Source organism: Ranitomeya variabilis, chromosome 7, assembly GCF_051348905.1.
Source record: "Ranitomeya variabilis isolate aRanVar5 chromosome 7, aRanVar5.hap1, whole genome shotgun sequence".
In the NCBI taxonomy this organism is placed as follows: Eukaryota; Metazoa; Chordata; class Amphibia; order Anura; family Dendrobatidae; genus Ranitomeya; species Ranitomeya variabilis.
Window position 1 is genome coordinate 7,099,988 of NC_135238.1, and position 25,265 is coordinate 7,125,252.

Here is a 25,265-nt window from a genome sequence, read left to right on the forward strand (position 1 = left end):
TTCACCTTCTGGCGGCCCGATCTCCTCAGCGGCTTCCGTTCCCATAGATGGTGTGTGTGCAGGACCTTCGATGACGTCGCGGGAAGCCACATGCGGGAAGTAAGCGATCTATGCATTCCTAGGTGTGGGGAATCCCCGCGATTCCGCAAATTTAATGAACGTGCTGCGTTTTTTTCTGGAATGCGATTCCTCTCAGGAAAAAAATGCATGTGCACAAAAAATGCGGATTGCATTCTATTAAATAGGATGCTTAATGTGAGCGTTTTTTGCCGGTTTTATAGCGTTTTTATAGCGAAAAACACGCGAAAAATCTGCTACGTGTGCACACAACCTAAGACTGGCTTTATTCATGGGGGAGGAAGAAAAAGAAAGGTCTTCCTAAACGCGCCCACATAGCCGATTGCGTAGCACCGATGTTAACTAAGCACTTCAACGTTTGAGGAGCTTTCAGTTCTTCACCAATAACCCTTTTTCAGTGGTACATGGGGGAGGTCGGACATTGCCCCGAAGTGTCGGAGATTAGGACGGTTTCAGCTTGTCCTAATAAAAAGGGTTCAGTCGCTCCTGAAGAGCCCCTCCGCATGTGAGGTTCATATACATAACAGCGCCTCACTGTCTTCCTGAGATGTAGATCTATTATGCATTGCTTATATAGCACCATCATATTCCACAGCGCTGTACAGGCATCAGCACTGTCCCCATCGGGGCTCACAATCTACATTCCCTATCAGTATGTCTGGAATGTGGGAGAGAGCCCGGAGGAAACCCATGCAAACACGGGGAGAACATACAATCTCCTTGCACATGTTTCCTTGGTGGGACATGAACCCAGCACCCCAGGCTGAAAAGCAACAGCGCTAACCACTGAGCCACCAGGATGCTATAAATATTGTACAGTGCTAACCACTGAGACACTGTGCTGCCCTATATATAGTTCAGTGCTAACCACTGAGCCACTATATATATATATATATATATATATATATATATATATATATATATATATATATATATATATAGTACAGTGCTAACCAGAGCCACTGTGCTGCCCTATATATAGTAGTGCTAACCACTGAGCCACCGTGCTGCCCTATAGTTCAGTGCTAACCACTGAACCACCATCCTGCTATAATATATATATATATATATATATATATATATATATATATATATATATATATATATATATATATATATATATATATATATATTAATAATAGTAAAAAAATGGAACAGCACAACACTTTAAACTTATCTTCTGGGTGCAGAGCCTCCAGGCAGCCTGTCCACTGGCTATCCACAGTCCATAGATTCAAACAAAAACCAGGCAGCACTCCATTATTTCTTAATCAATTGTGCAGTGTTTAATTACACCCACATGTCTGTCCTTCTTTTTTGTTTCGGCTCTAACTGAGCCTTTCTCAAGCAGTGGGTAAGCCTTTTCAATACATATATATAGGTTTAAAACCATAACAAACCTTATTGCCATTGGTGGTAAATACAATACATGTGTTACAATATGTGCATTTATCATTAGTCATTTACATTATAAAGTGCTTTAGTGCATTATAAAGTGCCGCATTATGTGTCCGTGTTTACATGTGTTATAAACTTTATCAGACTATCTTATTACGTGTATCTTACCCCCGGGGTTGCTTGCCGGTAATGGAGGACGTCCTCATGTATCTCGGCGTTACCTGAGATCTATTGCGCATGTCCGCAACGTCACACCACTGTGTTGGACCAAGGACCAATCAATGGCATCCGCGCATGCGCAGAAGCACAGTATTACGCCATCTTTGTAGTGGCATTCCACATCAGCCATATTATGTGAGGTTAATCCTCATTAGAGGGGACAGACATGTGGGTGTAATTAAACACTGCACAATTGATTAAGAAATAATGGAGTGCTGCCTGGTTTTTGTTTGAATATATATATATATATATATATATATATATATATATATATATATATATATATATATATATATATATATATATATATATATATATATATATATACACACACAGACATACATATATATATATACACACACACACATTATATATATAGTAGTGCTAACCACTGAGCCCCCGTGCTGCCCCATATATATAGTACAGTCCTTTTTAAATGATTTTTAGTGAATCTTTTAACAAGGGGGTAGGGAAGGGGGTAACAGTGGGAAGGGGAGGGAGTCAATAATTAGAGAACTCGGACAGAATATCTCAAATTGGCAGAGTAGCAAAGTTACAACATTGCACTGTATTTCTGAACAGGTACATGACATAATTGTGGTTAACAGAAGTAAACAAAAGAGAAAATATTAGTAAACTTAGGCTACTTTCACACTAGCCTTAACTGCAATACGTCGCAAATGCGTCGTTTTGCCGAAACTACGCATGCAGCAAAAGTTCTTGCTGGATACGTTTTTTCGTCATAGACTAACATTAGCGACACATTTGTGACGCATTGCCAAACGTCGCGTCCGTTTTGCGACGCTTGGGCGTGTGGTAGCGGACCGTCGGGAGAAAAAAACGTTACATGTAACGTTTTTTGCTCCCGACGGTCCGCTTTTTCCGACTGCGCATGCGCGGCCGGAACTCCGCCCCCCCCCCACCTCCCCGCACCTCACAATGGGGCAGCGGATGCGTTGGAAAAATACATCCGCTGCCCCCGTTGTGCGGCGGAGACCACGCTAGCGTCGGGAACGTCGGCCCGACGCACGGCGACGGGTTGTTCCCGACGCTAGTGTGAAAGTAGCCTTACTGGTCAGTTCGTCCACACACATCTTACAGGTAACTCAAGAACTGCGAAATGTTAAATTCTATAGCTCCCACTTCCTATTAGATTTCTTTATACCTTTATTGTTAACAGCAAACCTCCATCCTAAGGAGCCGTGTAAAGTTTACCTAATATATCTGTAAATTCAGGCTTTTTCCACCAATAAGCTAGGGTATTCTTAACTACTAAAAAATGTGGATCAGGATATATTTGATCGAAGAATCTACGTGCTCCATGTCAACAGAGAGAAGTGCCCTTTGAGGGGTTATCAAAAAGCTATTATTGGAAAAAGAGATATGTTGTGAAACATGCGTCCAGTGTGTTAACCTTACAGCACCCTCAAAATATGTGGTAAAGGTCGCCCTGCAGTCCGATCGAGACTTCTATGTGATCGTCTAATAGGGGTACAGCACCACCTTGACCGATTGCTATTAGAGGCATAGGTAGCACTGAATAGCACGGTCCCATTGATCAGTCTGAAGAGTGATATTAAGGTCAGCCTCCCACCTTTTCATGTATATATTCCTAAGAGTGGTAACATCTTTGTTAACGTAGTTGATTTTTTAGACTCCAAATATTTGTTGTGTTACGCAAAAGCAAAGAAAGGGATTTCAACATTCATTATTTTACTATTAATAACACCGACTCGGACAGAGGGATTTATTTGATCCTTGACTTGATCCAAATATCGGGTAATGAAAACTTATACATAGAAGCGAGCAAAGGTAGAGGAAGTTTTTTAATTTGTTCAACTCCAATGGAGTTTTTAGTAGGTTTAATGAGTATTTTCCAGGCATAAATTAGAGCTTGAAAATTTGGGTGTTTAGATTCTTTTAGCTGTGTGTGGATTAAGAAATTGAAAAACATTTCTGGGATAGACTTTAGGCTGCTATAAACAGATTCTAGGATGAACCACGCAGGGTGAGAGTGGTCGCTGAACCAATGCCAACTTTGTTTAAGCAGGGATGCCAGGTAATATGCATATATATTTGGTAAACCAAAACCTCCGTTACATTTACGTTTGTACAAAAGGTCAACCGCCACTCGAGCCCTTTTTCCATTCCAAACAAACGAGTTGATCATGCCTTGAATCTTAGAGATAAACCGAGAAGGAAAAACTATTGGGAGGGTGCTAAATATGTAAAGCATTTTAGATAGAATAAAGGATTTAACTGCCAGGATTTTGCCTAATAAGGAGATCTGAGCGCCCAAGATTAGAAAAGTCGACCGAGATCGTTTTTGTAATGTTGTCCAGATTGGCATCGGTAGTAGAGTGTAGCTTGTTTGTACAAGTGATGCCCAGATAGACAATGTCTTTCCCTTCCAGTGCAAAATCCGTTTGCTCCCTCAAATCACCAATCTCGGCCTGATTCATCTTAAACGTAAGTACTTTGGACTTTTGAGAATTTATCTTGAAGTATGAGACTTTAGAGAGGGTCTCCAATTCTAGAGTTAGGGCTCTGACGGAGTTTATATGGTCTCCCATTGTTAGAAAAAGATCGTCGGCCAACAAACTAATTTTAAATTGACGAGAGGGAAAATTGAATCCAAGAATTGACTTATTCAATCCAATTTTTTCTGCAAGGGGTTCTATGGCGAGAAAAATATATGATTAACTAGCTTGTCCCTCTGCTCTATAAACGGTCGCTTCCTCTGAAGTGAATTGCGCTACTGATTTGGGTTGGCTCCGGACCCATTAACCCTTGTGGAATAGGAGATGGTGGCAGCATACTTTGTTCTGTGCGTTTGGGAGACTTTGTAGAGACGGCGGCGTTGATAATTGTTCCCGCCTGTGTGGGAGTAGTTATATTGCCCTCCTGCAGTGTGCACAATAGCCAGCACACAGCCTTTCTGGCGACTAATTACCCTAGGTGCAGTACCTAATCTGACCTGAGGGTAAGGGAGGCGCCAGATCGCTGCAAGTATGAAACCGGAAAGTGGGATATCGATAAATCCCCCTCAGAGGGAACCAGGGGCAACCAAACAACCCCGGTTCATGACAAATTAGTGTGAGTAGTGGGGACGATAAAGATATCCTCCCCGGGATCCCTGACATATTGTTGGGATCCGTGACAGTGTTGGCAGCACGGTGTGAACCGTGACAGGTACCCTGGAACCAGGTAAAGACTGCAACCCTGTGTCCTCTATTTGCTGGCATTCACCATCCCTGCCAAGCACACCGGGAGCCCTGGGGACACCGCTTCACCTGTGGGAAGCGACATCATCTTTGTTACAGCACCATCGCCCCCAGAGGACCCCTTTAAGCAGCGTCGGTCACCTCTGACCGAGAACCACAGGTGGCATCACAAACTTTTATTATTTCCACGACCCCTTTAAAGACCGTCCCTTTTACTTGGGCGCCCAGAGCCACGGACCGGGTCGCTGCCACTGTGACCACCCCTTTAATTGTGACCGGACCTGGTACCGAGTACCCCCACTGCCCTGACGGGCGACTCAGATCCAGAATGTGAGAGATTTTATACAAGAAAATTTGTTTTAATTTTTCAGCAAAATATCATCACGTATATATATATATACACATACGAACAACGGCACCTGATGTCTGTACTAAGCAAGTGCAACAGTCCAAGCCCCTTAAACCCTCTGCACTGCTGTTGTGCACCATGCAGCATCTGATACAGATGAGAGATAGGTCACCGGCGCGGGTCACAGGGCGAACGGGTTGGCGTGGATGGTGACATCTTTGATTCGCACTTCTTCCAGGGGCCGGAAGGATTTCTCATGTACCGGAAGTTTCTCCAGTTCATCCAACGTGTCCAGTCCATCGATGACTCTGCAGAGCATAGAGGGAACAACACGCAGCTCCTGAAATACTCTGTGCTGCTGGGGACCCAGCTCCTTCTGCTATAAAACATTTAGCCTCTGTCCTCCCATTCACCCGGATGTGAAAAGGGGAATGGGGACAGAGAGAAGCGAGAGCCACGGGGAACAGAACTGCCGAGTATGCGAACAGAACCACTCTACTGGCCTCAAACACTCTGTGCTGCTTTTACTGTTTGCTTCTTCCACTATGGATCTCTCAGTACGAGACCTCCCTATAAGATCAGAGCTGACATCCTCTGCGCTGCAGAGCCCCCTTCTCCTGACATCCTCTGCGCTGCAGAGCCCCCTTCTCCTGACATCCTCTGTGCTGCAGGGCCCCCTCTCCTGACATCCTCTGTGCTGCAGGACCCCCTCTCCTGACATCCTCTGTGCTGCAGGACCCCCTCTCCTGACATCCTCTGTGCTGCAGGGCCTCCTCTCCTGACATCCTCTGTGCTGCAGGGCCCCCTCTCCTGACATCCTCTGTGCTGCAGGACCCCCTCTCCTGACATCCTCTGTGCTGCAGGACCCCCTCTCCTGACATCCTCTGTGCTGCAGGACCCCCTCTCCTGACATCCTCTGTGCTGCAGGACCCCCTCTCCTGACATCCTCTGTGCTGCAGGACCCCCTCTCCTGACATCCTCTGTGCTGCAGGGTCCCCTTCTCCTGACATCCTCTGTGCTGCAGGACCCCCTCTCCTGACATCCTCTGTGCTGCAGGGCCCCCTCTCCTGACATCCTCTGTGCTGCAGGGCCCCCTCTCCTGACATCCTCTGTGCTGCAGGACCCCCTCTCCTGACATCCTCTGTGCTGCAGGGCCCCCTCTCCTGACATCCTCTGTGCTGCAGGGCCCCCTCTCCTGACATCCTCTGTGCTGCAGGACCCCCTCTCCTGACATCCTCTGTGCTGCAGGGCCCCCTCTCCTGACATCCTCTGTGCTGCAGGGCCCCCTCTCCTGACATTCTCTGTGCTGCAGGGCCTCCTCTCCTGACATCCTCTGTGCTGCAGGACCCCCTCTCCTGACATCCTCTGTGCTGCAGGGTCCCCTTCTCCTGACATCCTCTGTGCTGCAGGACCCCCTCTCCTGACATCCTCTGTGCTGCAGGGCCCCCTCTCCTGACATCCTCTGTGCTGCAGGGCCCCCTCTCCTGACATCCTCTGTGCTGCAGGGCCTCCTCTCCTGACATCCTCTGTGCTGCAGGGCCCCCTCTCCTGACATCCTCTGTGCTGCAGGGCCCCCTCTCCTGACATCCTCTGTGCTGCAGGGTCCCCTTCTCCTGACATCCTTTGTGCTGCAGGACCCCCTCTCCTGACATCCTCTGTGCTGCAGGACCCCCTCTCCTGACATCCTCTGTGCTGCAGGGCCCCCTCTCCTGACATCCTCTGTGCTGCAGGGCCCCCTCTCCCGACATCCTATGTGCTGCAGGGCCCCCTCTCCTGACATCCTCTGTGCTGCAGGGCCCCCTCTCCTGACATCCTCTGTGCTGCAGGGCCCCCTCTCCTGACATCCTATGTGCTGCAGGGCCCCCTCTCCTGACATCCTCTGTGCTGCAGGGCCCGGTCACTTACTTCCCCAGTATGGTGTACTTCATGTCCAGATGCGGCTGTTTGCCGTACGTGATGAAGAACTGCGAGGCGTTGGTATTGGGGCCGCTGTTTGCCATGGAGACGACACCGCGGACGCTGTGCTGCGGGAGACATGATGGAGGACTGGAATCATCCTGAAAGGCTGGTAATAATCTCATCACACAGTCTGATACTCTGGCGCTGATTCTGGATCATCAGACCTGCTATGTGATAATACACACATACTGTACGTCTCTGCACAGCGGCCTCAGCAGAGGGAGCCGAGCCCGGGATAAGTCGCCGGAATATCAGGTGCCGGACTAACAGACATTCAGTACACTGGCTCTAACTGATGGATGGAGGACACAATGTAACTCACCTTTAAGAATTCGCTGAATTCATCCTCAAATTTACGACCCCAGATGCTTTGACCGCCCTTCCCTGTCCCTGAAAAAGAAAACCAAGATCAGCGGCAACAGAGAACAGAGCGAACGACACCGAGAGAGGAGGGCACCAACAGAGCGAGAGACACCGAGAAAGGAGGGAGCCAACAGAGCGAGCGACACCGAGAAAGGAGGGCACCAACAGAGCATGAGACAACGAGAAAGGAGGGCGCCAACAAAGAGACAGCGAGAAAGGAGGGAGCCAACAGAGCGAGCGACACCGAGAAAGGAGGGAGCCAACAGAGCGAGCGACACCGAGAAAGGAGGGCACCAACAGAGCATGAGACAACGAGAAAGGAGGGCGCCAACAAAGAGACAGCGAGAAAGGAGGGAGCCAACAGAGCGAGCGACACCGAGAAAGGAGGGAGCCAACAGAGCGAGTGACACCGAGAAAGGAGGGCGCCAACAGAGCAAGAGACACCGAGAAAGGAGGGCGCCAACAGAGCATGAGACAACGAGAAAGGAGGGCGCCAACAAAGACAGCGAGAAAGGAGGGAGCCAACAGAGCGAGCGACACCGAGAAAGGAGGGAGCCAACAGAGCGAGTGACACCGAGAAAGGAGGGAGCCAACAGCGCAAGAGACACCGAGAAAGGAGGGCGCCAACAGAGCATGAGACAACGAGAAAGGAGGGCGCCAACAAAGAGACAGCGAGAAAGCAGGGAGCCAACAGAGCGAGCGACACCGAGAAAGGAGGGAGCCAACAGAGCGAGTGACACCGAGAAAGGAGGGAGCCAACAGCGCAAGAGACACCGAGAAAGGAGGGCGCCAACAGAGCATGAGACAACGAGAAAGGAGGGTGCCAACAAAGAGACAGCGAGAAAGGAGGGAGCCAACAGAGCGAGAGACACCGAGAAAGGAGGGAGCCAACAGAGCGAGCGACACCGAGAAAGGAGGGCGCCAACAGAGCATGAGACAACGAGAAAGGAGGGCGCCAACAAAGAGACAGCGAGAAAGGAGGGAGCCAACAGAGCGAGCGACACCGAGAAAGGAGGGAGCCAACAGAGCGAGTGACACCGAGAAAGGAGGGAGCCAACAGCGCAAGAGACAACGAGAAAGGAGGGTGCCAACAAAGAGACAGCGAGAAAGGAGGGAGCCAACAGAGCGAGAGACACCGAGAAAGGAGGGAGCCAACAGAGCGAGCGACACCGAGAAAGGAGGGAGCCAACAGAGCGAGCGACACCGAGAAAGGAGGGAGCCAACAGAGCGAGCGACACCGAGAAAGGAGGGAGCCAACAGAGCGAGCGACACCGAGAAAGGAGGGAGCCAACAGAGCGAGCGACACCGAGAAAGGAGGGAGCCAACAGAGCTAGAGACACCGAGAAAGGAGGGCGCCAACACAGCAAGAGACACCGAGAAAGGAGGGAGCCAACAGAGCAAGCGACACCGAGAAAGGAGGGAGCCAACAGAGCGAGAGACACCGAGAAAGGAGGGCGCCAACAGAGCGAGCGACACCGAGAAAGGAGGGCGCCAACAGAGTGAGCGACACCGAGAAAGGAGGGCGCCAACAGAGCGAGCGATGCCGAGAAAGGAGGGCGCCAACAGAGCGAGCGACACCGAGAAAGGAGGGCGCCAACAGAGCGAGCGACACCGAGAAAGGAGGGTGCCAACAGAGTGAGCGACACCGAGAAAGGAGGGCGCCAACAGAGCATGAGACACCGAGAAAGGAGGGCGCCAACAGAGCATGAGAAACCGAGAAAGGAGGGGGCCAACAGAGCAAGAGACACCGAGAAAGGAGGGCGCCAACAGAGCATGAGACACCGAGAAAGGAGGGAGCCAACAGAGCTAGAGACACCGAGAAAGGAGGGCACCAACAGAGCGAGCGACACCGAGAAAGAAGGGCGCCAACAGAGCTACACCGAGAAAGGAGGGCGCCAACAGAGCGAGCGACACCGAGAAAGGAGGGCACCAACAGAGAGTCAGCGAGGAGGTCGCCAGACACGGCCCGGATCAGCAGCACTCTCCCGTCACCTGTGGGGTCTCCCGTCTGCACCATGAAGCCCTTGATGTTGCGGTGGAACACGCAGCCAGTGTAGTAGTTCCCGGCACACAGAGCCATGAAGTTCTGCAGGAGGAGACAGAGGGTCAGCAGTGGGAACAGTCAGCGTGGCGGCGGCGGCCCGGGCGTCAGCCTCACTCACCTCACTGGGCCTCACTCACCTCACTGGGCCTCAGCCTCACTCACCCCACTGGGCCTCACTCTCTTCACTGGCCCTCAGCCTCACTCACCTCACTGGGCCTCACTCTCCTCACTGGCCCTCACTCACCTCACTGGACCTCAGCCTCACTCACCTCACTGGGCCTCACTGGCCCTCAGCCTCACTCTCCTCACTGGCCCTCAGCCTCACTCACCTCACTGGGCCTCACTCACCTCACTGGGCCTCACTCACCTCACTGGGCCTCACTGGGCCTCACTCACCTCACTGGGCCTCACTCACCTCACTGGGCCTCACTCACCTCACTGGGCCTCACTCACCTCACTGGGCCTCACTCACCTCACTGGGCCTCACTCACCCCACTGGGCCTCACTCACCCCACTGGGCCTCACTCACCCCACTGGGCCTCACTCACCTCACTGGGCCTCACTCACCTCACTGGCCCTCAGCCTCACTCACCTCACTGGCCCTCAGCCTCACTCACCCCACTGGGCCTCACTCACCTCACTGGGCCTCACTCACCTCACTGGGCCTCATTCACCTCACTGGGCCTCACTCACCTCACTGGCCCTCAGCCTCACTCACCTCACTGGGCCTCACTCACCTCACTGGCCCTCAGCCTCACTCACCCCACTGGGCCTCACTCACCTCACTGGCCCTCAGCCTCACTCACCCCACTGGGCCTCACTCACCTCACTGGCCCTCAGCCTCACTCACCTCACTGGGCCTCAGCCTCACTCACCTCACTGGGCCTCACTCACCTCACTGGCCCTCAGCCTCACTCACCCCACTGGGCCTCACTCACCTCACTGGCCCTCAGCCTCACTCACCCCACTGGGCCTCACTCACCTCACTGGCCCTCACTCACCTCACTGGGCCTCACTCACCTCACTGGGCCTCACTCACCTCACCTCACTGGGCCTCACTCACCTCACTGGCCCTCAGCCTCACTCACCTCACTGGGCCTCACTCACCTCACTGGGCCTCAGCCTCACTCACCTCACTGGGCCTCACTCACCTCGCTGGCCCTCAGCCTCACTCACCTCACTGGGCCTCACTCACCTCACTGGCCCTCAGCCTCACTCACCTCACTGGGCCTCACTCACCTCACTGGCCCTCAGCCTCACTCACCTCACTGGGCCTCACTCACCTCACTCACCTCACTGGCCCTCAGCCTCACTCACCTCACTGGGCCTCACTCACCTCACTGGGCCTCACTCACCTCACTGGGCCTCACTGGGCCTCACTCACCTCACTGGGCCTCACTCACCTCACTGGGCCTCACTCACCTCACTGGGCCTCACTCACCTCACTGGGCCTCACTCACCTCACTGGGCCTCACTCACCTCACTGGGCCTCACTCACCCCACTGGGCCTCACTCACCCCACTGGGCCTCACTCACCTCACTGGGCCTCACTCACCTCACTGGCCCTCAGCCTCACTCACCTCACTGGCCCTCAGCCTCACTCACCCCACTGGGCCTCACTCACCTCACTGGGCCTCACTCACCTCACTGGGCCTCACTCACCTCACTGGGCCTCACTCACCTCACTGGCCCTCAGCCTCACTCACCTCACTGGGCCTCAGCCTCACTCACCTCACTGGCCCTCAGCCTCACTCACCCCACTGGGCCTCACTCACCTCACTGGCCCTCAGCCTCACTCACCCCACTGGGCCTCACTCACCTCACTGGCCCTCAGCCTCACTCACCTCACTGGGCCTCAGCCTCACTCACCTCACTGGGCCTCACTCACCTCACTGGCCCTCAGCCTCACTCACCCCACTGGGCCTCACTCACCTCACTGGCCCTCAGCCTCACTCACCCCACTGGGCCTCACTCACCTCACTGGCCCTCACTCACCTCACTGGGCCTCACTCACCTCACTGGGCCTCACTCACCTCACCTCACTGGGCCTCACTCACCTCACTGGCCCTCAGCCTCACTCACCTCACTGGGCCTCACTCACCTCACTGGGCCTCAGCCTCACTCACCTCACTGGGCCTCACTCACCTCACTGGCCCTCAGCCTCACTCACCTCACTGGGCCTCACTCACCTCACTGGCCCTCAGCCTCACTCACCTCACTGGGCCTCACTCACCTCACTGGCCCTCAGCCTCACTCACCTCACTGGGCCTCACTCACCTCACTGGCCCTCAGCCTCACTCACCTCACTGGGCCTCACTCACCTCACTGGCCCTCAGCCTCACTCACCTCACTGGGCCTCACTCACCTCACTGGGCCTCACTCACCTCACTGGGCCTCAGCCTCACTCACCTCACTGGGCCTCACTCACCTCACTGGGCCTCAGCCTCACTCACCTCACTGGGCCTCACTCACCTCACTGGCCCTCAGCCTCACTCACCCCACTGGGCCTCACTCACCTCACTGGGCCTCACTCACCTCACTGGGCCTCACTCACCTCACTGGGCCTCACTCACCTCACTGGGCCTCACTCACCTCACTGGGCCTCACTCACCTCACTGGGCCTCACTCACCTCACTGGGCCTCACTCACCTCACTGGGCCTCACTCACCCCACTGGCCCTCAGCCTCACTCACCTCACTGGCCCTCAGCCTCACTCACCCCACTGGGCCTCACTCACCTCACTGGGCCTCACTCACCTCACTGGGCCTCACTCACCTCACTGGCCCTCAGCCTCACTCACCTCACTGGGCCTCACTCACCTCACTGGCCCTCAGCCACACTCACCCCACTGGGCCTCACTCACCTCACTGGCCCTCAGCCTCACTCACCCCACTGGGCCTCACTCACCTCACTGGCCCTCAGCCTCACTCACCTCACTGGGCCTCAGCCTCACTCACCTCACTGGGCCTCACTCACCTCACTGGCCCTCAGCCTCACTCACCCCACTGGCCCTCAGCCTCACTCACCCCACTGGGCCTCACTCACCTCACTGGCCCTCACTCACCTCACTGGGCCTCACTCACCTCACTGGGCCTCAGCCTCACTCACCTCACTGGGCCTCACTCACCTCACTGGCCCTCAGCCTCACTCACCTCACTGGGCCTCACTCACCTCACTGGCCCTCAGCCTCACTCACCTCACTGGGCCTCACTCACCTCACTGGCCCTCAGCCTCACTCACCTCACTGGGCCTCACTCACCTCACTGGCCCTCAGCCTCACTCACCTCACTGGGCCTCACTCACCTCACTCACCTCACTGGCCCTCAGCCTCACTCACCTCACTGGGCCTCACTCACCTCACTCACCTCACTGGCCCTCAGCCTCACTCACCTCACTGGGCCTCACTCACCTCACTGGCCCTCAGCCTCACTCACCTCACTGGGCCTCACTCACCTCACTGGGCCTCACTCACCTCACTGGGCCTCACTCACCTCACTCACCTCACTGGGCCTCAGCCTCACTCACCCCACTGGGCCTCACTCACCTCACTGGCCCTCAGCCTCACTCACCTCACTGGGCCTCAGCCTCACTCACCTCACTGGGCCTCACTCACCTCACTGGCCCTCAGCCTCACTCACCTCACTGGGCCTCACTCACCTCACTGGGCCTCACTCACCTCACTGGCCCTCACTCACCTCACTGGCCCTCACTCACCTCACTGGGCCTCACTCACCTCACTGGGCCTCACTCACCTCACTGGCCCTCAGCCTCACTCACCCCACTGGGCCTCACTCACCTCACTGGCCCTCAGCCTCACTCACCCTCAGCCTCACTCACCTCACTGGGCCTCACTCACCTCACTGGCCCTCAGCCTCACTCACCTCACTGGGCCTCACTCTCCTCACTGGCCCTCAGCCTCACTCACCTCACTGGGCCTCACTCACCTCACTGGCCCTCAGCCTCACTCACCTCACTGGGCCTCACTCACCTCACTGGGCCTCACTCACCTCACTGGCCCTCAGCCTCACTCACCTCACTGGGCCTCACTCACCTCACTGGCCCTCAGCCTCACTCACCCCACTGGGCCTCACTCACCTCACTGGCCCTCAGCCTCACTCACCTCACTGGGCCTCACTCACCTCACTGGCCCTCAGCCTCACTCACCCTCAGCCTCACTCACCTCACTGGGCCTCACTCACCTCACTGGGCCTCACTCACCTCACTGGGCCTCACTCACCTCACTGGCCCTCAGCCTCACTCACCTCACTGGGCCTCACTCACCTCACTGGCCCTCAGCCTCACTCACCTCACTGGGCCTCACTCACCTCACTGGCCCTCAGCCTCACTCACCTCACTGGGCCTCACTCACCTCACTGGGCCTCACTCACCTCACTGGGCCTCACTCTCCTCACTGGGCCTCACTCTCCTCACTGGGCCTCACTCTCCTCACTGGGCCTCACTCTCCTCACTGGGCCTCAGCCTCACTCACCTCACTGGGCCTCACTCTCCTCACTGGCCCTCAGCCTCACTCACCTCACTGGGCCTCACTCACCTCACTGGGCCTCACTCACCTCACTGGCCCTCAGCCTCACTCACCTCACTGGGCCTCACTCACCTCACTGGGCCTCACTCACCTCACTGGCCCTCAGCCTCACTCACCTCACTGGGCCTCACTCACCTCACACCTCACTGGGCCTCACTCACCTCACTGGGCCTCACTCACCTCACTGGGCCTCACTCACCTCACTGGGCCTCACTCACCTCACTGGGCCTCACTCACCTCACTGGGCCTCAGCCTCACTCACCCCACTGGGCCTCACTCACCTCACTGGCCCTCAGCCTCACTCACCTCACTGGGCCTCAGCCTCACTCACCTCACTGGGCCTCACTCACCTCACTGGCCCTCAGCCTCACTCACCCCACTGGGCCTCACTCACCTCACTGGCCCTCAGCCTCACTCACCCCACTGGGCCTCACTCACCTCACTGGGCCTCACTCACCTCACTGGCCCTCAGCCTCACTCACCTCACTGGCCCTCAGCCTCACTCACCTCACTGGGCCTCACTCACCTCACTGGGCCTCAGCCTCACTCACCTCACTGGGCCTCAGCCTCACTCACCTCACTGGGCCTCAGCCTCACTCACCTCACTGGGCCTCAGCCTCACTCACCTCACTGGGCCTCACTCACCTCACTGGGCCTCACTCACCTCACTGGGCCTCACTCACCTCACTGGGCCTCACTCACCTCACTCACCCCACTGGGCCTCACTCACCTCACTGGCCCTCAGCCTCACTCACCTCACTGGGCCTCACTCACCTCACTGGCCCTCAGCCTCACTCACCCTCACTCTCCTCACTGGGCCTCACTCACCTCACTGGGCCTCACTCACCTCACTGGGCCTCACTCACCTCACTGGGCCTCACTCACCTCACTGGGCCTCAGCCTCACTCACCTCACTGGCCCTCAGCCTCACTCGGCCTCACTCTCCTCACTGGGCCTCACTCTCCTCACTGGGCCTCACTCTCCTCACTGGGCCTCACTCTCCTCACTGGGCCTCACTCTCCTCACTGGGCCTCACTCTCCTCACTGGGCCTCACTCTCCTCACTGGGCCTCACTGGGCCTCACTCACCTCACTGGGCCTCACTCACCTCACTGGGCCTCACTCACCTCACTGGGCCTCACTCCTCACTGGGCCTCACTCTCCTCACTGGGCCTCACTCTCCTCACTGGGCCTCACTCACCTCACTGGGCCTCACTCACCTCACTGGGCCTCACTCACCTCACTGGGCCTCACTCACCTCACTGGGCCTCACTCACCTCACTGGGCCTCACTCTCCTCACTGGGCCTCACTCACCTCACTGGGCCTCACTCACCTCACTCTCCTCACTGGCCCTCAGCCTCACTCACCTCACTGGGCCTCACTCTCCTCACTGGGCCTCACTCACCTCACTGGGCCTCACTCACCTCACTCTCCTCACTGGCCCTCAGCCTCACTCACCTCACTGGGCCTCACTCTCCTCACTGGGCCTCACTCACCTCACTGGGCCTCACTCTCCTCACTGGGCCTCACTCTCCTCACTGGCCCTCGGCCTCACTCACCTCACTGGGCCTCGGCCTCACTCACCTTACTGGGCCTCACTCTCCTCACTGGGCCTCACTCACCTCACTGGGCCTCACTCTCCTCACTGGCCCTCGGCCTCACTCACCTCACTGGGCCTCGGCCTCACTCACCTCACTGGGCCTCGGCCTCACTCACCTCACTCGCCTTCGGCGCTCGCTCACAGAACACCTCAATTTTGATGTCGCCCAAGTCCGTGTGCAGCGTCACCGCCTGAGAGAACGGAGAAGGGGGATCAGGGAGACGTCAGGGGAGCCGGGGAGCCACGGGGGTGACATTCCGGGAGCCGGGGAGACGCGAGGCGGCCATGGCTCATTGTTTCCTCACACCCGAGTATCACCGCCTCGTGCAGGGGTCACTTACTTACAGAATTACTGACAGCTGATGATGATGTGGGAGAGAACTCACCATCGTGTCCGCGGGAAGATCAGAGGCAGAATTGCGCCCGTGCTCCCGGGTGTACCAGCATGGGCGCCCCCGCCTTCTCTCGCCTCATGGGTGTAGCAATATGGCCGACCGCCAGCCCAGTACAGTCTAAACTTCCTGTGAGTAGGAACACGGCATTAAAGAGAAAGCCGGGTGTGGTAAGATGGCGGCTTTTCCTGTTGGGAACGGAAGTGGTTCGAAATCTGGGTGTAGAAAGATGGCGGCTTTCTGAAGCTGCAGGTGGTGACTTGAGTACAGAACCGGTGAGTGCAGGGGAGGAGGGCATGCTGGAACTTGTAGTGAATTGCTGGGAAAAGTTGATATTAGTGCTTATTGTTCTGAGCTCACATCTGTGTCCTGTGACTACATTCTACTTCTGCAAAATGCACGCTACTGCTCTCTGTTATCAACCACTTCAGGCTGATTAGAGTGTACTGTAGAGCTTTCTAGAATGAAAAGTATACAGGGGCAGGGAGTATACAGCACAAAGGAGACTGTAAGTATACAGAGGGGTCGGGGCAGTGGGGTGTGCAGCGGAGGAGGTGGTGCGGGGCAGTGGGGTGTGCAGCGGTGGAGGAGGTGGTGCGGGGCAGTGGGGTGTACAGGGGTGGAGGAGGTGGTGCGGGGCAGTGGGGTGTGCAGCGGTGGAGGAGGTGGTGTGGGGCAGTGGGGTGTGCAGCGGAGGAGGTGGTGCGGGGCAGTGGGGTGTGCAGCGGTGGAGGAGGTGGTGCGGGGCAGTGGGGTGTACAGGGGTGGAGGAGGTGGTGCGGGGCAGTGGGGTGTGCAGCGGTGGAGGAGGTGGTGCGGGGCAGTGGGGTGTACAGGGGTGGAGGAGGTGGTGCGGGGCAGTGGGGTGTACAGGGGTGGAGGAGGTGGTGCGGGGCAGTGGGGTGTGCAGCGGTGGAGGAGGTGGTGCGGGGCAGTGGGGTGTGCAGCGGTGGAGGAGGTGGTGCGGGGCAGTGGGGTGTGCAGCGGAGGAGGTGGTGCGGGGCAGTGGGGTGTGCAGCGGTGGAGGAGGTGGTGCGGGGCAGTGGGGTGTACAGGGGTGGAGGAGGTGGTGCGGGGCAGTGGGGTGTGCAGCGGTGGAGGAGGTGGTGCGGGGCAGTGGGGTGTACAGGGGTGGAGGAGGTGGTGCGGGGCAGTGGGGTGTACAGGGGTGGAGGAGGTGGTGCGGGGCAGTGGGGTGTGCAGCGGTGGAGGAGGTGGTGCGGGGCAGTGGGGTGTGCAGCGGTGGAGGAGGTGGTGCGGGGCAGTGGGGTGTGCAGCGGTGGAGGAGGTGGTGCGGGGCAGTGGGGTGTACAGGGGTGGAGGAGGTGGTGCGGGGCAGTGGGGTGTGCAGCGGTGGAGGAGGTGGTGCGGGGCAGTGGGGTGTACAGGGGTGGAGGAGGTGGTGCGGGGCAGTGGGGTGTACAGGGGTGGAGGAGGTGGTGCGGGGCAGTGGGGTGTGCAGCGGTGGAGGAGGTGGTGCGGGGCAGTGGGGTGTACAGGGGTGGAGGAGGTGGTGCGGGGCAGTGGGGTGTACAGGGGTGGAGGAGGTGGTGCGGGGCAGTGGGGTGTGCAGCGGTGGAGGAGGTGGTGCGGGGCAGTGGGGTGTGCAGCGGTGGAGGAGGTGGTGCGGGGCAGTGGGGTGTGCAGCGGTGGAGGAGGTGGTGCGGGGCAGTGGGGTGTACAGGGGTGGAGGAGGTGGTGCGGGGCAGTGGGGTGTGCAGCGGTGGAGGAGGTGGTGCGGGGCAGTGGGGTGTACAGGGGTGGAGGAGGTGGTGCGGGGCAGTGGGGTGTACAGGGGTGGAGGAGGTGGTGCGGGGCAGTGGGGTGTGCAGCGGTGGAGGAGGTGGTGCGGGGCAGTGGGGTGTGCGGCAGTGGAGGAGGTGGTGCGGGGCAGTGGGGTGTGCGGCAGTGGAGGAGGTGGTGCGGGGCAGTGGGGTGTACAGGGGTGGAGGAGGTGGTGCGGGGCAGTGGGGTGTGCGGCAGTGGAGGAGGTGGTGCGGGGCAGTGGGGTGTACAGGGGTGGAGGAGGTGGTGCGGGGCAGTGGGGTGTGCGGCAGTGGAGGAGGTGGTGCGGGGCAGTGGGGTGTACAGGGATGGAGGAGGTGGTGCGGGGCAGTGGGGTGTGCGGCAGTGGCGGTGCGGGGCAGTGTGGTGTGCAGCAGTGGAGGTGGCGGTGCGGGGCAGTGGGGTGTACAGAGGTGGTGTGGGGTGTGCGGCGGTGGAGGAGGTGGTGTGGGGTGTGCAGTGGAGGAGGAGGTGGTGCGGGGCAGTGGGGTGTACAGGGGTGGAGGAGGTGGTGCGGGGCAGTGGGGTGTACAGGGGTGGAGGAGGTGGTGCGGGGCAGTGGGGTGTGCAGCGGTGGAGGAGGTGGTGCGGGGCAGTGGGGTGTGCGGCAGTGGAGGAGGTGGTGCTGGGCAGTGGGGTGTGCGGCAGTGGAGGAGGTGGTGCGGGGCAGTGGGGTGTGCGGCAGTGGAGGAGGTGGTGCTGGGCAGTGGGGTGTACAGGGGTGGAGGAGGTGGTGCGGGGCAGTGGGGTGTGCGGCAGTGGAGGAGGTGGTGCGGGGCAGTGGGGTGTGCGGCAGTGGAGGAGGTGGTGCGGGGCAGTGGGGTGTGCGGCAGTGGAGGAGGTGGTGCGGGGCAGTGGGGTGTACAGGGGTGGAGGAGGTGGTGCGGGGCAGTGGGGTGTGCGGCAGTGGAGGAGGTGGTGCGGGGCAGTGGGGTGTGCGGCAGTGGAGGAGGTGGTGCGGGGCAGTGGGGTGTACAGGGGTGGAGGAGGTGGTGCGGGGCAGTGGGGTGTGCGGCAGTGGAGGAGGTGGTGCGGGGCAGTGGGGTGTACAGGGGTGGAGGAGGTGGTGCGGGGCAGTGGGGTGTGCGGCAGTGGAGGAGGTGGTGCGGGGCAGTGGGGTGTACAGGGGTGGAGGAGGTGGTGCGGGGCAGTGGGGTGTGCGGCAGTGGAGGAGGTGGTGCGGGGCAGTGGGGTGTACAGGGATGGAGGAGGTGGTGCGGGGCAGTGGGGTGTGCGGCAGTGGCGGTGCGGGGCAGTGTGGTGTGCAGCAGTGGAGGTGGCGGTGCGGGGCAGTGGGGTGTACAGAGGTGGTGTGGGGTGTGCGGCGGTGGAGGAGGTGGTGTGGGGTGTGCAGTGGAGGAGGAGGTGGTGCGGGGCAGTGGGGTGTACAGCGGTGGAGGAGGTGGTGTGGGGCAGTGGGGTGTGCAGCGGTGGAGGAGGTGGTGTGGGGCAGTGGGGTGTGCAGCGGTGGAGGAGGTGGTGTGGGGTGTGCGGCGGTGGAGGAGGGGGTGTGCAGCGGAGGAGGAGGTGGTGCGGGGCAGTGGGGTGTGCAGCGGTGGAGGAGGTGGTGTGGGGTGTGCGGCGGTGGAGGAGGGGGTGTGCAGCGGAGGAGGAGGTGGTGTGGGGCAGTGGGGTGTGAGGAGGTGGTGTGGGGTGTGCAGCGGAGGAGGAGGTGGTGGAGGAGGTGGTGTGGGGTGTACAGCGGTGGAGGAGGTGGTGCGGGGCAGTGGGGTGTGCAGCGGTGGAGGAGGTGGTGCGGGGCAGTGGGGTGTACTCATTATTTATGTCCATTGTTCTCACGTTTCCTTGCCCCGCCTCCAGACTCCGCCCCTTTGCACTGAATGCTGCATTGCCGGCCGCTGTGGCCCCTCCTCCTTGCCATTTCCTCGCGTCCTCCTCGCCGGCACATGATGGACCTGTCCTTGGTGGTCTCCCGTCTGGACGCGCTGGCTCCCCCGGCCCTGGCGGAGAGCTGGGATAATGTCGGCCTCTTGGTGGAGCCGAGCCCCCCGCACCAGGTGCGCAGGATGCTGCTGACCAATGACCTGACGGAGGACGTCCTGCAGGAGGCGCTGGCGGCGGGGGCAGACATGGTGCTGTCCTATCACCCGCCCATCTTCAAGGCACTGAAGCGTGTGACCTGCGCCCACTGGAAGCAGCGGCTGGTGGTGACGGCTCTGGAGAAGCGGCTGGCGGTGTACTCCCCACACACGGCCTGCGACGCTCTCGCCAACGGGGTCAACGACTGGCTGGGGCGAGCGCTGGGTGAGTCCTGTCCTCATGTAACGGGGAACTCGCCCCAGATCCTGCCTGACCCCTGACTGTCTGTGCAGGTGCCTGTGTGTCCGTGCCGCTCCGCGCCTCCACCGCCCTCTCCTACCCCGGAGGACATGGACACGTCCTGGAGTTCGGGGGCCACGTCCCGGAGTCCGTGCTGAGCAGGGTGAGCGCCCTGCAGGGGGCGTGTGTGCGCACCTTCCCGCTCAGGTAATGTCCTGCCTGTGTATATACCTGTGTAATGTCAGTCACTGTATACACCTGACCCCGACCATCACCCAGGGGCGGAAAGGAGGACGGCGCCCGGGTCCGGCTCAGCTGCTCCCACACCACCATGCTGCAGGCCCTCGCCATACTGTCTGAGGACCCCGAGGTCTACAGGGGCACGGAGCTGCTCACCCTGCAGAAGGTAAGACCCCCCCGGGTATAATATCACTAGCCCCCTCTGCTGGCCGCATTGTACAGACCCCCGGGTATAGTATCACTAGCCCCCCCTGCTGGCCACATAGTACAGACCCCCGGGTATAGTATCACTAGCCCCCCCTGCTGGCCACATAGTACAGACCCCCGGGTATAATGTCACTAGCCCCCCCTGCTGGCCACATTGTACAGACCCCCGGGGTATAATATCACTAGCCCCCCCTGCTGGCCACATTGTACAGACCCCCGGGGTATAATATTACTAGCCCCCCCCTGCTGGCCACATTGTACAGACCCCCGGGGTATAATATCACTAGCCCCCCCTGCTGGCCACATAGTACTGACCCCCGGGTATAGTATCACTAGCCCCCCCTGCTGGCCACATAGTACTGACCCCTGGGTATAATGTCACTAGCCCCCCCTGCTGGCCACAGTGTACAGACCCCCGGGTATAATATCACTAGCCCCCTCTGTTGGCCACATTGTACAGACCCCCGGGTATAGTATCACTAGCCCCCTCTGCTGGCCGCATTGTACAGACCCCCAGGTATAGTATTACTAGCCCCCTCTGCTGGCCACACTGTACAGACCCCCGGGTATAGTATCACTAGCCCCCTCTGCTGGCCGCATTGTACAGACCCCCAGGTATAGTATTACTAGCCCCCTCTGCTGGCCGCATTGTACAGACCCCCGGGGTATAGTATTACCAGCCCCCCCTGCTGGCCACAGTGTACAGACCCCCGGGTATAGTATTACCAGCCCCCCCTGCTGGCCGCATTGTACAGACCCCCGGGTATAGTATTACTAGCCCCCTCTGCTGGCCACACTGTACAGACCCCCGGGTATAGTATTACCAGCCCCCCCTGCTGGCCACATTGTACAGACCCCCGGGTATAGTATTACTAGCCCCCTCTGCTGGCCACACTGTACAGACCCCCGGGTATAGTATTACCAGCCCCCCCTGCTGGCCACATTGTACAGACCCCCGGGTATAGTATTACTAGCCCCCTCTGCTGGCCACATTGTACAGACCCCCGGGTATAATATCACTAGCCCCCTCTGCTGGTCACTGGTGGGAATAATATCACTAGTCCCTACAGGGTGGTCCCCCGAGGTATATTGTCACTAGTCCTTATAGGGTGGACCCCACAGTATATTCGCACTAGCCTCTAATGGTGGACCCCCGGGTATAATCTGCCTCTGCAGCCCCCTCTGCTGGACGCGGGGATGGGTCGCCTCTGCACTCTCGCGGGTCCAGTGTCCATGGCTGTCGCTGTTGAACGCATCAAAAGTCACGTTGGCCTGCAGCACGTGCGTCTCGCCCTGGGGCGAGAGAAGACGTTGGGTGAGTGCGACCCCCATCATCTCCCGTTCTGTATATCTCCGGAGGATCCTTCACGCTTCTTCCCTTCTTGGTTTCCGCAGACTCCCCGGTGACTGTGATGGCCGTCTGCGCCGGCTCCGGGAGCAGCATATTAAGTGGCGTCCCCGCCGATCTCTACCTGACAGGTAACAGTGCCGTGACCACCATGATGGTGTCTATTAGCGGAGGTGGGGGGGCAGATGTGTGATTTGGGAGCACGGCGCCGCCTCTCTCCTCAGGTTGTGTCAGGTATTGCACCTGTGGACTGCAGTACCCCCCACATCCTTTATAGCCAGCAGCCATGCTCTTCTATCTCCTTATCTTGTTGATGAGCGCCCTTTTCCCTCCGCAGGTGAGATGTCGCACCACGAGGTCCTGGATGCGGTGGCGGAGGGCCGCAGCGTTATCCTGTGTGAGCATAGTAACTCGGAGCGGGGGTACCTGCGGGAACTGGGGGCGCAGATTGCACAACGCCTGGAGGGGAAGGTGGAGGTGATGGTGTCCCGGACTGACCGCGACCCCCTGGAGGTGGTGTGAGGAGCGGTGGGAGCCGCCAGCACAGGATGAAGAGGCTGCCGATGATCCCAGCGCAGTGTGGTGTAATAAAGCGAGTCGCACTGGACTTAGGTGCTCCCAGACATCCAGTGGTCGCACTGCAGATAGTCGCGGGGTGTTCCCAGTGTCGGTCATCATCAGTGCTGTACTCCGAGCAGTGCTCGACAGCACTCTGATCACTTCCTAACGTGGGGTGTGCCCAATATGTGTGTATGGTGGACTCATGCTGATATGTTACGTAATCATTATTGCTATACTTTAATTATATTAATACATATAACCCTTGATGTCTTATTATGTCACCAAACATCTCCCAAAAATGCAATAAAAGCAAACACAATGCCGTGTGTATCCCAGGGTGCTATCAGGAAAAACATGAGTGCGGCGTGCAAAAGGCAACTCCTCGGCGTGCAAAAGGCAATCCCTGCCGGCCCCATCAACAGCAACATAAAAAGTTACAGGTCTAATAAAATAGCAACATAATCCCTTTTTTTTACCATTTGTTATTTTTTTTTTTTTACCACTTAAATAATAGAAAAAAAATCTTCATGGTGGCGACCTGGAGAATGGCGTTAACAGATCATTGTAGCTGCACACTGGATGTCCGGACATATTACGGTAAATGAAATATTATTCAAAACTCCATCTCGTCTCACATAAAGCAAGCCTCGTACGGCTCAGGAGACGGGAAAGTAAGAGATTTCTGGCACTTAAGAGGAAAAAACTTTAAAAATGAAAAATCACTGGAGAGTTCAGAGATGAAGGTAAAAATGAGTTTTAGGCGCCCTCTGACCCTAAAGGTGGCGATGTGTTTCCGACCACTAGTCCGCAGCTTTCTGCCCCTCGTTCTGCTGGCGGCAGCAGTCATACCTGGGAAATACACGGTCACATTTAGGTGATGGTTTCGGGTTCTGTTTCTGTAACGTGTCCTGAATCTGTGTAATAATCATTTCCTGCCGTACGGATCGGGCTTTGTGTCCTCTTCATCCATTACCTGGACCGGAGTCATGGCTTCCCTTCTCTATGCCTTTCCTCCACCACGTTAGTAATGGTGCGGTATTACACACGGCGTCTCACCGGACGTCAGATGTGCGCTGTTCACAACAACCGTCATGTGTCCACAGAGACTAACAACGTCCATCTTGGACTGACCTCACTCTATGAAGACACAAGGATGTCGGCGTGCAGACCGCCATATAGTGCACCGGCAGGACTCGGGGGACATCCTTCGCTCACACATGCTCAGTTCGTGCATTTACTCACAGGTCACCGGTTTCTCAGGATCGATGTGTAATTCCAGGTGAGTCACTTTTCCAGTGGTTTACAGCTCATCTGTCGTGTCTTGTGCTGCCCATAATGTCGGATGCACACATCCCCCGCGTCTCAGGCTTGGCACGGACCCATCACCTGTGCACCGGGCCTGAATCACTGCAGAAGAGCAGGAACAGAACGACCATCTCTGCTTGTCTGTCCATGACCACCAAAGCCACTCTTGTCTTGGGCTGTTCTCCAAATGAAGGATCAGTCACAGAAGGCACCACATGACATGGCGCTGTCAATAAGTAGGGACTGTTACAGCCTGTATAAAAGCTGAGGCTGGGAATACAGCGGCCTGGATCGTGAGGGCGTCACAGGTTAGCTATAGGGATGAGGAGAGAAAGCTGTAAAGCACTGAATAAACATTAACGTTAGTGTGTGATAGCATTGCTAAGGCTATGCTTGTGATAAAGGGGTTTATACAGTCCTAGGAGACCTCCGAGTGTGTTACACATATTGTTCTCAGAGCAGTTGGAGGCCTTGTAGCACTTCACATTCGCAGTGCACTGAGTTTTTGGGAAGAATGTGGAGAATTTTAATTTCAGGAGATTTCCTGACCTCTAATATATGTTCTCCCGTGTTTTGTGGGTTTCCTCCGGGTTCTCTGGTTTCCTTCCACACTCCATAGACGTCCTGATAGAGAATTTATAGTGGGAGCCCCGATGGGGACAGCGATGATGGCCGGTGAGTAAAATAAACGTTTCACATCTTTGGTGACACACAGGTCTGGGCTGAGCAGAGTATGGCTACTTTCAAAGTCCGGTGATTTTTGAAAAAAACGGATCAGGTGAATGATGCCGCTGGATCCTTTTTATTCCCATAATGTTGTATTAGTGCCGGATGGTGTTACGTTTCATCTGGTCTTCGCAGGATCTGGTCTCTCACATTCACGACCATCACTTAGACCCATATTTACCAGCAGAGAAGGATTTTTACATCTCCGGCCGCATGCGAGCTGCAGGTCTGGTCACAGCAGCTGGCGACAGCAGAGACGCGAATCTCAGAAAATGGCGCTATAATAGAACAAGTTTCTGCATTTTCTGGAAGGAGAAAGAATGCAACGTGGAAAATCTGGGAGCTAAATCCTCCTGTAAGCGGAGCGACGGTGGTGAGTGACGTGTGCGCCATTGTGAGCAGCGGAAGGAGAATGTGACCGCCATCTTTTCTTTGTTTCCTTCATCTGATAACTCGTCCGTTATTTCTTCTCACTCCAATATCTGAGCCTTCACTTCCCGGAGCCTGAGGACGATAGTGCGGCATTATCATGGTGGTGATGGGGGCGGTGGACTGAGGTCACGGGACGCGTCTCTGCCCCTTCTGACTCCATGATAAAATGTTATTGCGATGCGCCCGTTGCCTTTAAGGCTGTGACGGCAAAA

General features: G+C 57.1%; 2 protein-coding genes across 3 annotated transcripts; one reads left to right on the top strand and one right to left on the bottom strand.

Moving 5' to 3' along the window:
• Window positions 1-2,134: 2,134 nt before the first annotated feature.
• PPIL3 (peptidylprolyl isomerase like 3) lies at window positions 2,135-16,306 on the bottom strand. Its single transcript, XM_077273789.1, has 7 exons — window positions 16,164-16,306; window positions 15,894-15,968; window positions 9,583-9,676; window positions 7,550-7,617; window positions 7,174-7,292; window positions 2,768-5,576; window positions 2,135-2,338 (listed from the first exon to the last, which is right to left on the bottom strand). Exons 1-6 carry the CDS (start codon window positions 16,164-16,166, stop codon window positions 5,450-5,452), a joined length of 486 nt encoding a protein of 161 aa, XP_077129904.1. The 5' UTR covers window positions 16,167-16,306; the 3' UTR covers window positions 2,135-2,338; window positions 2,768-5,449.
• Window positions 16,307-16,323: 17 nt separating this feature from the next.
• Window positions 16,324-22,692, top strand: NIF3L1 (NGG1 interacting factor 3 like 1). 2 transcript variants are annotated; one of them, XM_077273787.1, is made up of 7 exons: window positions 16,324-16,444; window positions 19,776-20,219; window positions 20,288-20,441; window positions 20,514-20,640; window positions 21,858-21,996; window positions 22,077-22,160; window positions 22,367-22,692. In XM_077273787.1, exons 2-7 carry the CDS (start codon window positions 19,796-19,798, stop codon window positions 22,549-22,551), a joined length of 1,113 nt encoding a protein of 370 aa, XP_077129902.1. In that variant the 5' UTR covers window positions 16,324-16,444; window positions 19,776-19,795; the 3' UTR covers window positions 22,552-22,692. The 2 variants fall into 2 exon arrangements, with proteins under 2 accessions (XP_077129902.1, XP_077129903.1); XM_077273788.1 differs by lacking the exon at window positions 16,324-16,444 and adding an exon at window positions 16,560-16,677.
• The last annotated feature ends 2,573 nt before the right edge of the window (window positions 22,693-25,265 follow it).

What these genes read in the sequence shown, in the direction of transcription:
- PPIL3 (XM_077273789.1), bottom strand. An exon ending in AATTCAGCGAATTCTTAAAG is followed by an intron (nt 7,293 to 7,549) that starts GTGAGTTACATT and finishes TGTCTCCCGCAG; the next exon opens with CACAGCGTCCGCGGTGTCGT. An exon ending in AAGTACACCATACTGGGGAA is followed by an intron (nt 5,577 to 7,173) that starts GTAAGTGACCGG and finishes TATGCTCTGCAG; the next exon opens with AGTCATCGATGGACTGGACA.
- NIF3L1 (XM_077273787.1), top strand. Translation starts at nt 19,796, where the DNA reads ATGCTGCATTGCCGGCCGCTGTGGCCCCTCCTCCTTGCCATTTCCTCG. An exon ending in CTGGCTGGGGCGAGCGCTGG is followed by an intron (nt 20,220 to 20,287) that starts GTGAGTCCTGTC and finishes CTGTCTGTGCAG; the next exon opens with GTGCCTGTGTGTCCGTGCCG. An exon ending in AGCTGCTCACCCTGCAGAAG is followed by an intron (nt 20,641 to 21,857) that starts GTAAGACCCCCC and finishes CTGCCTCTGCAG; the next exon opens with CCCCCTCTGCTGGACGCGGG.